This window comes from Rousettus aegyptiacus, unplaced genomic scaffold, assembly GCF_014176215.1.
Source record: "Rousettus aegyptiacus isolate mRouAeg1 unplaced genomic scaffold, mRouAeg1.p scaffold_m13_p_8, whole genome shotgun sequence".
NCBI classification, from domain to species: Eukaryota; Metazoa; Chordata; class Mammalia; order Chiroptera; family Pteropodidae; genus Rousettus; species Rousettus aegyptiacus.
In genome coordinates this window covers 82,149,990-82,166,216 of record NW_023416311.1, presented here as the reverse complement: position 1 = coordinate 82,166,216, position 16,227 = coordinate 82,149,990, and the positions used below count along the sequence as shown (strand labels likewise).

At 35.5% G+C, this 16,227-nt stretch overlaps 1 protein-coding gene across 2 annotated transcripts in view; it reads right to left on the bottom strand.

Moving 5' to 3' along the window:
- Nucleotides 1-8,118: 8,118 nt before the first annotated feature.
- The window catches only part of DHX29 (DExH-box helicase 29), a 40,395-nt gene continuing 32,286 nt past the window's right edge, over nucleotides 8,119-16,227 (bottom strand). For both annotated transcript variants that reach the window (XM_016142331.2, XM_036225436.1), the window contains 5 exons: nucleotides 16,057-16,150; nucleotides 12,809-13,111; nucleotides 11,743-11,874; nucleotides 10,623-10,719; nucleotides 8,119-8,416 (listed from right to left, as the gene is read on the bottom strand). In XM_016142331.2, coding sequence (XP_015997817.2) covers nucleotides 8,361-8,416; nucleotides 10,623-10,719; nucleotides 11,743-11,874; nucleotides 12,809-13,111; nucleotides 16,057-16,150 — 682 coding nt within the window. In that variant the 3' untranslated portion in view covers nucleotides 8,119-8,360. The remainder of the gene's footprint in view (nucleotides 8,417-10,622; nucleotides 10,720-11,742; nucleotides 11,875-12,808; nucleotides 13,112-16,056; nucleotides 16,151-16,227) is intronic.

Here is a 16,227-nt window from a genome sequence, read left to right as displayed (position 1 = left end):
TATTTATTGTAGCACTTAATCATCAGCTCAACCATGTGAGACAGGTAAAATTATTGTCCCTATGTTAGAGATGAAAGAATCTTTAGGGAAGTTAAAGAGCTCGCTTGAAGATACACAGCTAGTAAGCAGAATACCAGGACTGAAAACCAAGTCTGTGATTCCAGTCTGGACAGTCATCCCTGTGGTATTCTGTATTTATTAAATGCTAAGAGAGAACTAACAGAAGGCTCTGAGTCCACCCTTGGGCCTCTGCTTTGAAAGGAAAGCAAAGCTGAGGCGTTAGAGTCCCCAGAAGAAGAAGGATCCCACAGGGGCGGAGCTGGTTGCACTTTCTTGTAATAAACCTTGGAGAGGCTCTGGTATGGTTTAGCAAGGCAGAGAGAATTGCCTTGCCCCAGTATGTATGTGCCAGGAGGTACAAGCTGAGCTATAACTGGGAGGGGGAAAAGGAAGCAAGACCTCAAAGCCAAAGACAGTATGAAGCCATATGGAGTGTGATAAGCACAGACTGTGTCTAATTTCTATGAATCAGCCACCTCTTAGGAGGTGATCACGTAAGTAACAGTTTTCTGAGTTACTCAGAGGAGAGCACTGATGCTGAATAGACAAGTTAAAAATGTCTGGAGAGTGCAAGTTCTGATATCTAGCAACCTTGCTGGGAGTAAGAGGTCTCAGAAAGCAGGTTGGCCTAAGGAGCTTGCTCCTTAGTCATGATTAAATAGCCTATTAAAAACCGTGGCTTTCTTTCCACCTCCTATTCTTGGCACAGATATATATTTCATACGAAGTAGCAGATCGAAGATTTTACAAAATTAATGTTACTAGAATATAACTGTACCTGAATACTCTGTAGTTGTCTGTCTCCGCTCTTCCACAACCATTATTTAACAAGCACCTACTAAGTGCTGGGTGTTGCTCTAGATTTCCAGCAGTGGATAAGATGCATAAGCCCCCTGCTTGCATATAGCAGGGAGTGGGAGGCTGGAAGTAAAGCAATAAACATAAGTGATGTCAGACCATAGTAAGGCCTATGCAGAGATTTAAAATTATGCTGGCCTAGAGTGTGAATGTACGGCTACTTTAAATTGCATGGTCAGGAATGCCTCTTCGAAGAGATTTCTCATGTGTTACTAGTGTTCACAAGTCAAAATATCAGTCTTTTTCTTTAAATGTTGAGCAAATCCATTCTCTAAGTGAGATTTCTCATAACATTGCTTAAATCAATGTGTCATTGTTTGGGGAGCAATGTTTTCTGGCGGGGAGTGGGTCCTACAAATGTTTAGTTAAATTCTCCTAGAGTAGTTATCCGGAGATGATCTGCAAATTAGTGAGAATGTGAAGTAGGCTCATTGTATACAGTGGATTTTTCCCAACAAAATGCAAGATAAAGCTAAAACATCTCTGCTTTATTGTTGTTGTTGTTTTAAATGGTGCATAAAGGTCTTCTTATGCCCAGTGGGGCATCCTATGTTAACATAACCTCAGGCTTCTCTGTTAGAAGGGGCAGATCTAGCATGTCTTTTCTTTCTCTACCACACAAAAAGCAAAGAGGGCAGCAATTAGTATCTTCAGACCATGGTAAAATAACTCCCTGTCCCAAATGTAAAGCAAAGCTGGTTCTATTGAAAAGCAACAAAGGGGAAGGCTGAAGGGTACAATATGTAATGCGCCTGCTTAGATGTCAAATCACAGGGTGCAGATGAAAATAGAGCAGCTGTTGAGAGCCGCCTAGTCATATGTTTCTTAGAATTTATGAGAAGAGGCTCCAGGGGCCTGCAGTTAACAAAAGCACTCAGCGTGTAGCAGGTTAGGCTGACCTGTTGAGAGGCAGGATCCAGTTTCTAAGTGTGTTCAACTATGTGAATTGGAAATGAATGGATGGAGTGGCTGGATTTTCTCCCCATGTGGCAAGTCTGGATGTTAAGGTTGTATCCTTCAGGAACATTTCCTAGTACTTTTGGAGAGAATGACAAATTTTCAATTTCCTTCAACTATAACCCGCATTTTTTTTTTTTTTTTTTTTATATCTGTTGTTTCTGTATGGGCTCGGAGGAATACAGGCGTGAACCATTTATGGAGCATTTGTTTTGTTCCAGATATTAAGCATTTCTGTATTCTACATCGTAACACCCGACTTATAATTCAAAGACCAATTGGAGATTGTATTTTTTGTTGCTATGCACAAGTTTAACATAGAACTATGAAAATTATATTCACCAAAATAACATTTAGAGAACGTGCCTGATTTATTTTGGGGATATAAAATTACTCTAAAATATCTAGGCATTCCAAGAAGGCCAGCGACAGCAGCACACACCCTTGCTCCATTTTAGTTCATGTACCAGTGTTTATTCAGTGTCTGCCCAGCACTTTTTCATCAAAATTTATTGTATATTCCTGATTAGCAAAGTAATGCTTGCTTGTTGTAATAAAATTAGGAAAATTTCATAATGAATAGAGAATTTTAATATTAGTTTTATAATAGAAAACACTGACATTTTGGTATGTACTCTTTCAGTTACCTGTGTGTATATCTAAGCACAGAAATACAATGCATTCATATATGTTTTGGTATATACTTAGGCTCTTCATATATGTAGTTTTGTATCCTAGTATATTCATCATCCCGACTACTAAACCTAATCTTAATGGCTTAACACAACAAAGGTTTATTGTTTTTAGCACAGTCCTTGCAGGTCAGGCAGTTCTCCTGGTCAGTTTTCCTCCAACGGAGTTAGAGATCAGAGCTGCTTCTAGTCTGCAAATCACCATGTTTGAAGTTCAGTGCTTCTGACCATGTTTAAGGAGAGTCAGCTGGGCAAACTTGCAATGGTTCTTTACTGCCTAAGACTAGAATGTGACACATCATTTTTGCTCAAATTCCCATTGATGAGAAATCCAATCACACAATCCTGACCTACCTACCCTTGGAAATATAGTCTCCTTGTATGCCCAGAAAGAGGAAATTATGGCCAGTGCATTGCATTGCCTCTGTCTCATCTGCCTTATCTCACTTTACATTGTATTATGGCATTTCCCCCAATCATTAAATATTCTTCAAAATCATTTTAAATAACTACAGAATTTCCTATCAAAAGTATACCCCATTCTTTACTTAGTTAAGCATTCCAGGAAGTTTTGTGTATAACAACATACATTCCTCTCTCTCTAAAGTGATTTCCTGAAACCAATGAACTTAGGTTTCAGACATTTAGTTTGTTGGCATTTATCTAGAAATGTTAGGATGCTAATGTTAAAGATGCAAAGGAAAAAATTCTCTACCTTAGGACAGACTTTAACAGTTCCAAATCACAAAAAGAGCAGCAAAGCTACTACTTATGTTCCCTGGTGCCCATCTTTTCTAGAGTGTTTCCCTGTACCCTCTCATTTTCCCTACTATCGTTTCTTTTCATTCACACACTTTATTTCCTTTTTTTTTCTTTCTAGGCAGATTCTGCCCCCACCCTTTAAACCAGCTAATCTTAGGTTTACACTGCTGTTTTTCCCTTTTTGCTCTACATTTCAGCTCTCCCTGGTCCTTTCTCATCCCTTTCCCCTCCAGAGCTGCTGAGCTTGCCTGCTGATGTTACCACTCCCCTTACTTTTCTGCCCATAAGGGACTTTGGTTGGTGAAGAAAAGAATGGGCACGTGCAACCAAGTCGAATAGGACTTATTAATAGTGTTCAGCAGACTTTGATTTGAGGCAAATAAATAATTCTATGTACGATTAAATGTAAAGTGTGTGTGTGTGTGTGTGTATCTCCGTCAGTCTCCAAATTCCATCTACTATATAGAAATTAAGTAGGCAATAAAAATAGCCCCCCTGTGGCCTTTTGGAGGAGTATAGGTAATTTGTTTTAGAATACTTTATCTCAAAATAACTAATTCTAAGCCCAAATCACTACAGCTTTTGGATTTATCAAGCGTCTTGACTGGGAAACTGAGGGAAAAGTATATTTAAAGAACTGATATTTGAAAACTAGAAACAGATGCATTTAGTGAGCACCGATTCTCTAGTCTACAAATTTTAGTCTAAAGCTCTGGTACTAACTAGTTGTGTGACTTTGTCCTGATCTAATTGTTTGGACTCCTGGCTGGAGATAATTTTAGTTTGGTGTCATTGTTTGTTTACTCTAGTGGAATTTCTAGTCAGTGTTTTCCAGGTATGTGAGATCTCTATGCTAGACTGAATTTAATTGTTAGGCAGCTGCCTGTGACATTTACAGAGCAATTCACTTTCTGTATGGTCTCAGAGATTCATAATCTGAGCTTTAGGTTGCCCAACCTTGACTTTAAAACCTCCTTCTTCATCCCTTCTGGAAGTTCTTTGTGGCTGCCCTCCCATAAGCCCTGTCCTTATCCTGGACTTATTTTGCTTGGTCTTGTTTGGTTTGTCGACACTAAAGCATACATCTTAAGGCTGGTACTTTGGTGAACTTGTCTTCTTTACCTATGACTCTAACCCGATATTAAGATTGTTCTCCTTAGTATACAAATGGCATGTTTGACAGTGCTGTTTTCCTCAGACCTGCCTACTGTGTGTCAGCAGAAAATACTTCATTTATGTTTCAAATTGTGTCCTTCCTAGGATACCTCTCATCAGGGTCTGGTTTCTTGGTCAAAAAACACCTCCAATTTTCTCACCCCAGAGCCCAGTGAATAATCACATCTTTCCTGGCATATTTATCTATCACTCTGATTCTCCCAGAGGAGTGACCCCTTCCCAATATCTAATCATATAGTTTTTCTTTAGTAAAACACTTCTGACAGACAGTAGGAACAGATTTATCCAAAGATGAATCAGTTATTGGAGTTAGTAAACAAGGACTTTAAAATCTGTCAAAAATAATTAAAAGAAAAATAGAGTATCCGAAATTGGCACTCATTGGATGGCTTTAACAGCAGTCTGGATATAAGAGCAGACAGGATTAGTAAACCCCCAGACAGATCAATAGAAACTATCCAAACTGGATCATAGAGACAGTGGTGGGAGGGCAGAAGCAAAGAACATAAAACAACACGTAGGGTACAAATACTCTTACATACATGAATTGAGGATTGGATCCAGACCTCTAATCCCTTAGCCTCTCCCTGTTTTCCTGGTCCATGGCCTCTGTTCTGGTCCCATTGCCTCTATGTAAGCATTTCTGGTCAACCATTTCAATGAGACAGTCTCTTTCATTCTAAGAGCCAATGGTCACTTGAATGCAAAAGATACCCACTATCAACTTTATCTGCTCACTTCCCCAAGCCACTAAGCAGTGCCAGAAAGCCTTTCCAAGTTGTTTCCTATTTTTTTTAGTCCTTTGTTTGGTTCCCTCTGATGCTAAAATTATCTTGTTTTTCTGCAAATCAGTATTTTCCCATCCTAAAATATCTTTCTTCAACCTCTTATATTTTGTTTCTTCATCACATCTGTAAACAGTACTCTTTATTTGGTGCCCCACTTTTTAGTTTTTATTCATTCCCTAAAAATTATGCTTTGGGACTATTCAGAAAAGAGTTAACACAGCAGGCCTCAGGTTGCTATTTTAGAAGGGCTTGATTGCAGGGTTGGCTCTTGGCTGGAGCCTGGGAACTTGGCCTTTGAAAAGCTCCATGCTTTTCAATAACACTTTTGCTTTTGGGGGGTACTAAATGCCTGCTTCCTTTTGTGAGTCTAGAATTTTAATAGTTACGTTTTTGGTCTTGGCGCCTGCATGACCAGCCCCCAAATAAAATACTTTCTTTGACTCTTGAGTCTCAAGTGGGCTTTCCTGGGCAGAAACACTATATAACATGTAGGAAGCCTCTGCATAGGTTCCTCCAGATTCCATGGGATGTCTTTTCCCCTTGCTGATCCTGTTGTATAAGTCTTTATAATAAACGATGACCTCTGAGTTCTGTGAGTCCTTCCAGCAAATGATTGAATCAATGTATGGGTGGCTGTGGTCTGACAGTATCCTTCCTTGCCACTCTTAATTCAAATTGCTCTCAAAAAGTTGATCCATTCATTAAATCTAGTAGTCATCTCTTAGTCCATAGCATCTGTTGACAATACTCTTGCTTCCAGAAACTTCCCTTCTTTGACTTCCCTAAGAATACCCTACCCTGTCTCTCCTCATACCTCATCCATTCATTCAGCAGACATTTATTGAATGCCTGTATGTGCCAGACATTGTGCTCAGTATTCATTAGTGAAAGTCATAGTGCAGCATATGGACTAGTGAGAGAAGACTAAAAGCAGACGGTATATGTTGAGAAAAGTACTGTGTCCTAAGAGTGATTAAAATAGGAGATGCACTTCAGAACAGTGGTCATGAGAAAGTCAGGGTGGTCAGTGGACATAACATCAAGACAGGATAAAGTCTGATAAAGAACCAGAAACAGTGTATTACAGCAGAGAACAGCATGTGCACTGTTTAAAAAACCCCTTAGCATCTTCTAGGTTTCAAAAGTAACCTGGTATGGCTGGAGCACTTACGAGAAGCGGCAGAGGAGGTCAGAGGGTAGCAAGGTCCAGGTCACTTAGAGCTATGTAGGTAATGTTTAGAACTTTATATTTTATTTTAAAGGCACTGGGAGGCCAGTAAAAGGTTTAATCAGCCAAGTGACAGAATCTGTTAAACAGATCATTCTTAAGAGTTGTAGCAAGAATAAATTAGAGAGGGATAGGAAGGAGAGCTTACTTTGGAGATTACTACAGTGATGTAGGTGAAACATGATGACCTGGGTCTGAGTGGTGGTTGAGGAGATGGAAAGCCATAAATGGAATGGACTTTGACACATGTTCTGTAAGATTTTAACCTAACTTATTTTCTATCTTTTCTCTTCTTTGATGATTATCTCCACTCCCACATCTTTAATTATCACCTCTAAGTAATTGTCACATATCACTTCATACGGTTAGAGTGCGAAAGATTCTAACTCTATGACCCTAATCCTGATGAGAGCCATTATTTCACATTTTCAAAGGAATAATGGTTACATTTCAAACATTTAAATGCTTTTGGAGCCATAATGCCTCTGGCCACTGTCAGTGTGATCTTGGACAAGTTGTTTCACTTCTCTGCCTCAGTTTTCTCATCTGAAAAATAGGGATAATGCCCTACCTACCTCATAGGGTTGTTGTAAGGACTAACTAAGTTAATACACAAAAACATTTGGCACTAACTTGCACACACACAGTGACTGGTCAACATTAGTTCCACCTGCAGGGCTCCATAATTTCTCTGTCTCTGTATGGTACAAGTTCGACTGCCTCTAGCATTCAATCTATTTCTTCCACTTGACACTTCCATTTCTATTAATGGCTCTAGCTTGTCATTTCAAAGGGCAGTCCGATTTGACTCCTTGTTTTCAATTCCCTATCACACTGCAAGTAGAGACTTAAAATTAGATGGCTACTAAGTATTACTTTTATTCCTATCTGCACATAGAGTGAAAGCTACAGCTTCTTTTATTCATTAATCCACCAATATTAATTGAGTACTTCACCAATATTAATTGAGTACTTATTATGAGAGTGGAACGACTGGACTAATAATTTGCCCTTCAGGCACAATTTCTGCCATCTGTTCTACATGGGATAATGTATCTCAACAATCTTGATAGGAAGCAAAGGGAAAATTCCTCTTTATAATCAAAATGGAGATTCGAAAGATCCTCAGTTAAGTGAAACAAAACAACTGAAACACATCTAAGCATGCTTTACTACCTTACCAATTCAATTATGGATACAAAAAGTGTTCAAGCACAATGATGTCAAGGCTTAGGAATGAGAAATGGTGCAAGCTATCCATCCCACAGTAGCATTAGTCATTTCTGCTTATCCTCCATCACTACATCTTTATGCTTAGTGAATGTTACTGAAATAGGTGGCATCTATTAATACTGTGTACTTATCTGACTTTGAGTATCAAATATTAAATAACTGACTTTTGAAGTTGTTCTTTTTCATGAAAATTTAATTACATCTGGTTTTGGAGCTCATTTTCTCTTCTGAACAAGAAGGTCTAAACTCTCCAGCCATCGACGACTAATAGAAAATGAGGTGGGTACACGGGGAATCAAACACTAAGTCACAGATACTACAGACATAGGCCTTGCCCATAAGACACATAATAATATATAAAACATGGATGATACCAAAGAAAGAATTTATTGTAAATGTAGTGGCAAATACATGAGAACAATCATCATTAAAAATGAACTAGAAAATCACACATTTAAAGTATGTGCTTTTTTTCTGCCACCTTTATGTTATGGCTAATACCAACATTTTAAGTACTGAAATACTTAATGGGATGGTCCATTTTCACACAATTCATGACTGTATCTTCATCTTAATTTTTAAAGCAGTTGACCATGAATTTCAGTTTCAATTATTATTCTCTGTTTTTATCAATTCCGTAATGATCTGTAGAATCTTGTCATCTTAATGGAAGAAAAAAAAACCCATGAACAAATTCATCACCAGCTAATTTTCTAATGTATACAACACATGTAAACAACAAGTATATATAATTAAAATATTCTTTTAAATTAAAATACAAAACTAATACCAGCAATATTTACTATAAAGCTACAGATGCCTAAATAATTTATTGCCTTATGAATATTGTTTTAATTATTGCTATAGTTATATACCTACTTTGACAAAAAGTAGGCTAAGACCCAAAGAGATGATAGGATGTAACTGCTAGCCCTTTATAAGCAATTATTTCTTCTGTATCAGAACAGAATTTCCACAGTATGGACAAGGAAGGAAGAACTGTTAACAGTTTCTCCATGTTTAGTCCAAAGGAAACAAAAAATTTTAACAAGGAAGTGCTCTTGGAGAGGTGTCATTATGGAAGTGACAGACCTCTCTACACAACAAAGTAATCAAATACCAATTAACTAGACAAACAGACAACAGAGGCTACATTATTTGCTAAGGAGGTTTTGTTAACAGTTGCTTCTACTTCTAAATAGGTGCTGTGATACTGTGACTTCCTAAGAACTTCATAACCACTCTTTAGATAGTTGTAATTATCAGGACTGTAAGACTGAAATTCTCTATTTATATTAGACACTTCAGTAAGAGAATGTTTTGGGTTTCAATGGCTGCAGTGGGGAATTCTGATAACTGGGCTCATGGCTTTATAGGTTCTTGGAGGATACGGTGGCATTAAAAAAAAAAAAAGAAAAGACTACTTACTGCAAGGGGAATAATTACAGGTCTAAAAAGAACCATGATTTTTATCTGAGCAAGAGCAGAGTAACGGAAAGCACAAGAGCAACTTTAGTTGCTGCTTTTTCAAAGCTTAACATCCCAACTTTTCTTACTATGAAGTGCAGAAAGAGAGAACATACATGTACTTTGTCTTCCTTCCCAAGTCAAAAATATATGCTTCATCTGAGTTCTGCTTTCCTTTTTGTGGTACAGGGAAACACTGAAACCACTTTAAAATCCATTTTTCTTAAAAGTTGAGGTTCAACCTATTCTTTATATAATGTAATTATTTCTAAGGCTGAGTTGTAATTCTCAAAGCTCCCTAAGAGCCCACATCTCTTAATATGTCAAGACCTTATCTAAACTCCTTCAGTATTAGAAAATTAATAAAGTTTAATGTTTATGTATTCACATTTGGTTATACAAATAAATACAATGTGAGGCTTCAGGTAGTAGCACAAATCAGTAGCTCCTCAATTTGCCTGACAATGACAATTAACTGGGATACTTGTTAAATACAAGCACATTGAACAAACTGAACAATTCTTAACATTAAAAACAGAAAACTCAGACTTAAGTGCTTCCTGATGTGATGCAAAGGGAAGACTATAGCACCAACCAGAAAATATTCTTTTTCTAAAAACCTGATTCAAATCAAGCCTTTAGATATACCAGTTTATAGAAAATATAGGGAATAGAGAAACACAGTAAATTAAAACACGAATATGCAACCAATCACATCTTGAATGTGGAAAATTCTATCAGAAAAAAACTACTTATTAAAAATAGCATTTTAAAAAAAGGATGGTAGTAGAGGGGAAGTGTTATAGATGAAAAGAGATTAAAAAATAACACAGCCACAGGCCTCTCTCATAAAGAAGATTCAATATGTCTGGGGTAGGTCTTTGGACTTTGTAACAACTGCTAAGATGATTCTGATGATTTGGCAAGTTTGGGAAACAATGTACTAGACTAAGTGTTCATTGCAGATTTCTGTTGAAGGATAATGTATTTATTTTATACAGACTAATAGCTCTGCATTTGTGAGAATGGTAGTGAAAACATGCTGGGAACCTCATAGAAAGTCCCTCATTCTAATTTTTTTTAAAATAACTGCATTACCAGTTTACCAGTAAGCTAACAAGTAGCAAAGTTCACAATGCTCAGTTTTACCATCCCTTTTTCTGTGAAATGGTCAGAAGTTTAGAAGTGAAGATTAGAAGGGGAAGAAGTAAAAGAATCTTAAGAGAATAATAAGGTTGTAAATAAAGAAGAACTGTCTATGAGTCTATGGAATTCAGCATTAAATAAATTTTATTAGAACATTTGAAATCACTTGGAATTTAAGACTTCAACGTGCTATATACTGTACTCTAATGTTTAAAAGTATACTGTTTTCTACTTACATTATAATCAAACACTTACTTTCAAGGGACATCTTAGGATTTTCGAGCTTTTTTCTTAAAACAGAATCAATGAGAACTCTTAGCTGCTTAAAAATGACGGCTATCTTTACAGGGGCCTGTTGAGAGAAGGTGACAAATTAAACAGAGTTAATCCTTAAGAGTGTGAGTATGCTTAAACAAATCAAGGTAAGCATATATACTTTACAATCTGTCTTACTACATCTTGATCTTAATGTAAAACATGATGGGAAAAATACAGGCAAATTATTTCCTGTAGCTAAGCTATAAAAACTTCAATTTATTAACTGTCCAAGAATTTGATAAAATTTTAAAAATAGCTTTATTAAGGTATAATTTAAAAACCATAAAAATTTACTCATTGTTAAGAGTACAATTCAATGATTTTAAGTAAATTTATATAGTTGTGCAACCATCACCACAATCTAGTTATAGAACATTTCTACCACCTCGGCCTCTTTACAAAAGCTGCATATACTTTTTAAGTTGTATTTAAAATTTACCTCTCTAGTCCTAGACAAACAGCTATCATGGTTTACCACAGGAGAATGTATTAGATTTGCTCAGTTTAAACTGGTCAGTGTTAATGGGGTTACAGAGAAATAATCTTACTGCTGGTCGCACTGGTTGGTTTAATTTTTCCAGAGAATTTGACAACATGCATTAAAAGCTATGAATCTGAGACATTTTTTAGGTGACATAATGTAGTGGAAGGAGCATGAGTTTGAGGATCAAATAGTTCTAGGTTTAAATCTTGTTCTACCAATAACAATCCATGTTATCTAGGAAAATTATTTAACTGAGCTCAAGGGCCTATATACAAAGGAATCTGACACATTTTGTTGGGGTATTATATTTGGGATAATCCATGTAAAGTTAACTATTGAAGTACTCAACACATGGTACGTTATAATTGTTACTGATGATAAATGCAATCTGTAATAGCAATATCATTTGATTTTCAAAATTAACAGATTTAAGGCAAGAAAGAATTCCAATTTAAGTCAAATTATAGGAAGAAATTAATTATGCAAATGCTAATAAAATTTTTAAAAATCTATGTCAATGGCACTAGCAGTAGAAGCTCAAATGTAATCAATAAGATCAGATGTGGCATGTACCTGAAAATAGATCCAGCCATCAATAGAAAGAAGACGTTCCCGGTGCTGAACTTCTATATCACCACCAAAAAGTAAAACTGGAAAAGGGGTTATTAGAGTAGTTTCCCTCAAATATACTTTGGTGTACCTTATCTGAGTAGGAAGAAAGAGAACAAATAACTTTACAGCCTAATACTATAAGAAATTAATTTATCTGATTCATGTGAGCATTTTTCTGTAATGTGCTATATATATTTTAAGTCATACGCTTTGTGAAGCTACATGTTTACATTCTCTTATGTGCATAATTTGCTAATTGTATAGTAATTATAGTCACCACCTGTATATTTATACTATTAAAAGGCATATAAAATATTAATTATAAGGCTTAATTATATACCCTGGACATAAATGAAACTACCAACGAGCAATTTTATAATGCTAATGTTGTTAAATAATTAATGCAAAAATTAAATTATGATTAAGTTTAAAAAATTTAAAAGTATCTGGTTTCTAGACTAATGTTCAGCTATAGCCATTAGTGATTTCTCACGTTTTTCTGTTCAGTTTGATGACATGCTGGGAGTTATTCAGGCCAGTGCTTGAAATTATGGATCCTTGTTACTTTAACAAGCTATGATTCAAAAGGTTGACTATTTTAGCTATAATCTGTAAATATCTGGTATTAAATTATCTTAGGTTACATTGTGATTCAAACTGTTGCCATATCTTTGGAAATACAGATATGTCTTTTTTCCCTTTTGAGACAGTACCTTTTAGTGGTATCTCAAGGAACTGATACATTATTAAAGAACATCTCTTTGTAATAATCCTTATTTCAAGTAGAAAAAAAATGATGGTTACTGTAGAACATTTAATACTTTTCTTTCATTAAATAAAAGAACTGTATATATATATATATTTTTTTTTTCATTGAGAAGCTCTATACATCTTGATTTCAAATTGAACAGAAATGAACAGCTCCATTTGAGAACCAAATATAACACTTGTTGGCGCAACCTAGCTTGTTATGACTGACTTCTAGAATAACGCCCTAAATATTGGAATTTAAGAATGAGCACTTTACCTTCTCTTGGTATAAGAGCCATCCATAAGTTTGCAAATCTCGATTTACTGAAGATGGATGTACTTGTGCTTTGCCTTGGGCTGTCTCTACAATGCAAGCCAATTTTTCTGTAACATCAACTGATTTTGTATAGATTATCTTTCCCACATTGTCATATAGTCCAGCAGCCAGTACAGCTTTAAGAAGGGCAATTTCTTGGAAGGAAAGGGTCTGTGAGGCTTTGTTTCCTTCAAGGCCATAAGAAGTTGTAGATGATGAAAATCCTGCTGCCTTAACCAACTTTATTAATTCCTGCTTTACATCCTAGATTGGTTTATGTTAAAAAGAGATAAGATCATAATTGATTAAAACAGAGAAATTTCCAAATACTGTAATTTATATTACTGTGTCCAATCAGAATTGGAAAATGCCAAACTATTACTTATTTAACTATACCCTAAATTAAATTAGGGAGAAAAAAATATAGTCACCTATTTCTACCACCCCAAGACTTTAGATGTCATAAGAAACATGTCTAAAATGTGACAACAATAAAAATGTGCCTAACCACTTTTTCATTCAGTATATTTACTTCAATTGTAGTTTTCCTTTTGCTGATTTTAACTTAATGAGGACAGTCACATAGAGAACAATTTTGAGGAAGAATTAGAAAGGAATCTTGATCTGAGACTGCAAGTACCTTCTTCATTTGTCTCTGGGAATCTCACCTTAATTTCCTAGGGGACTTTGACAAAGTTTATTAATGGCAATTTCATTTAATCTATAATTATTGTTGCCTCAAATCTTTTTTTGCCTTTAGTAGGGACAATCAGCTAAAATACTACAGGAAGGATGAGCATTTTTCAAAGCAAACAGGATACAAGTGATTAAAAGGTGACATTTACATTTAGGATTTCCTTTAAGTTTCTGGTCTGGGACTTTAAGGACTATGATTCCAGGGGAGGAAAGACCAAACAGACAGCTGTCAAAATATAACAGGGAAGGTGAAGAAGAGGTGAAGAAAAGGCTCATAGAAGGAAGGGGGTGAAAGGCAACTTGGAGGTTGTGAAGAATGGAATGGAGACAAAGGAGTGTTGATTAGCAATCTACATCTTGAATCCTAGTCAAGTTGGCCCAGAGGTGGCTATTTCTTCAATTTATCCTTTTATCTGTTTAGAGAAGGACAAAGTTCATTTTACTTAGAGAAATCCCAGCTATCATCCTAGCAATTATTTCAAATCACAAAAATATAATGGGTCAAATTACATGGGAATAAAAAATTTTAATCTTTTAAAGTAAGAGCACAGAATAGAGGAATTATGTGAGATATGCACATAGTTTATTTTCTGAATACTTTTATAGCATGTCTGGACTAAACACTAAGAACAAAATGAAAAGTGTTTGTGGAAGAACTCTGCTTTTTATAACTTGTCTTTTCATTTTAACTACATTTCTACTCTCTCCTCACACAAATAACCATGGCCTTGAACAGCAGCCAAGACCTGGATGATGGACAAAGTCACCAGGTTTCCCTTCCTAAGAGCAGATTTATAAATCTGGTCATAATCAGCCACAAGGTACAATGCCCTGGACGTCTTTTGAAAACTATCATCCCATACTACAAATAAGTAGCTGGCTAATATTTAGGAAATATAAAATAATTTAATTCAAGGGAATCAAGGCTCTTAGGAAAAATGACAGATTCCAAGCCTGGAGCATGAAATGCATAAGACAAGCCTGGACATACTGTCATACGCCAAGCAAGGAAGCTATCAAAGACTGCTTAGATTCTATGAAAAGGACTCAGGGAAAACCTCAAGAGGCTCTCACTGTCCAAAGGGACAATTTGAGTATCAAAAAAGGTAAATCTACAGAGGACTGAAACACATCAAATACATTTAACTCACAAGTTCATAATGATTTTTATTAAAAACAACATTCATTACCTGTAGAAATGCTGGGGTATCAACTCATTATGAAAACTGCTAGGTCAAAGAAAACAATCAAATATTTATCCTAACTTCTTTATATAAACTATACCTCAGAGTTATCCAAATATTGATGAGGAAAAACTTCTTTATGAAAGAATTTTAACTAACAAGTAGAATTAGAATATTACCATTTGCAACCGCAATGAAACAGTGGACCTCAGTGTTATTAATGGCTGTTAAAATAATTACATGAAAAGCCAATGAGGAATTTTATAGTGGGTGAATGTGGCTGACACCACTGACAAATCTTAACATTACAAAAAGAGAGACAACTCCAAAAAAGAAAGAAGAAGAAAAAAAAAAAAAAAACACCAGAATCAGATTAAACCTCTATGGGAAATACACGGCACAGAAGATGATGCTAAACAATACCACAGAGATACAGTTGGACGTATCCAGAATGCAGGAAACTCTATAGGACAAGTTACCTGGTTTCTTAAAAAAAAAAAAAAAAAAAAGCGAATAAGAAGAAAGTGAAAGAAGGATAACTCCAGATTAAGAGACTTAAGAGACATATCAAGTAAACTCAATATGTAGACCCTATTTAGATCATGATTTGAACTAGCTGTAAAAAACCTTCATGAGAAAATTGGTGATATTTAAACACTGACTATATATTTGATGATATCAGGGAATTATTTATTTTTTAAGGTGTGATAATATTTAAGAAAAAAAGAGTCCTATCCTTCAGGGATTCATAACAATCCTGAGGCCTGGAATTTGCTTCAAAATAATCTAAAGGGCAGATAATGGAATAATGGGAATGAAAATAAAACATGGTTGCTCAAGATTAGAAGTAAGAAATGGGGACATGGGAGTGCATTATACTAATCTGCCTACTTTTTGTATGTTTGAAATTTTCCATAATAATTAATAAAAAAAAAAGGAATTTTCAGAGTTGAAAAGAACTGTATATTATCCTCATTCAATTCTTTTTTTTTTTTTTAAATGAGGTACTGAGAATTAGCTTTCCTAAACTGAGCTATTTAATAGACAACTATCCTCATTCCCAAGCTGTTGTTATTTCTATGAAATCATGTTGCCTCTTTTTTAAAAAAATCACTTCCCAAATACATTATGATTATTCAATACTATTTTAAATCATTGTGTCAGGCATATAGGTTACCTGTTGTGAGAAATAACAAAACAAAAAATTATAATTTATTAATTTAGCAAATGTTTATTAAACACTATCAAGCACTATCTTAGGCATTTCTTTTTCCAAAAGAAACCTATTATTCAACCATACAACCCTGACTTAGCTGTACTAAGACGTACCTCTAGTGTTAACAGTGAGGTTCTATTCAGAAAGTTCCTCCGGCAATATGCTATTTCAGAACGGTAGCCTCCTTCTTGCCGTGCTCTCTTCCATCTACGTAAATAAAACGACCAAGTTCAACATGGTTTCTTTTCAAATTTTTTCAGAGGCACTAACCAAAATAAGCTTTA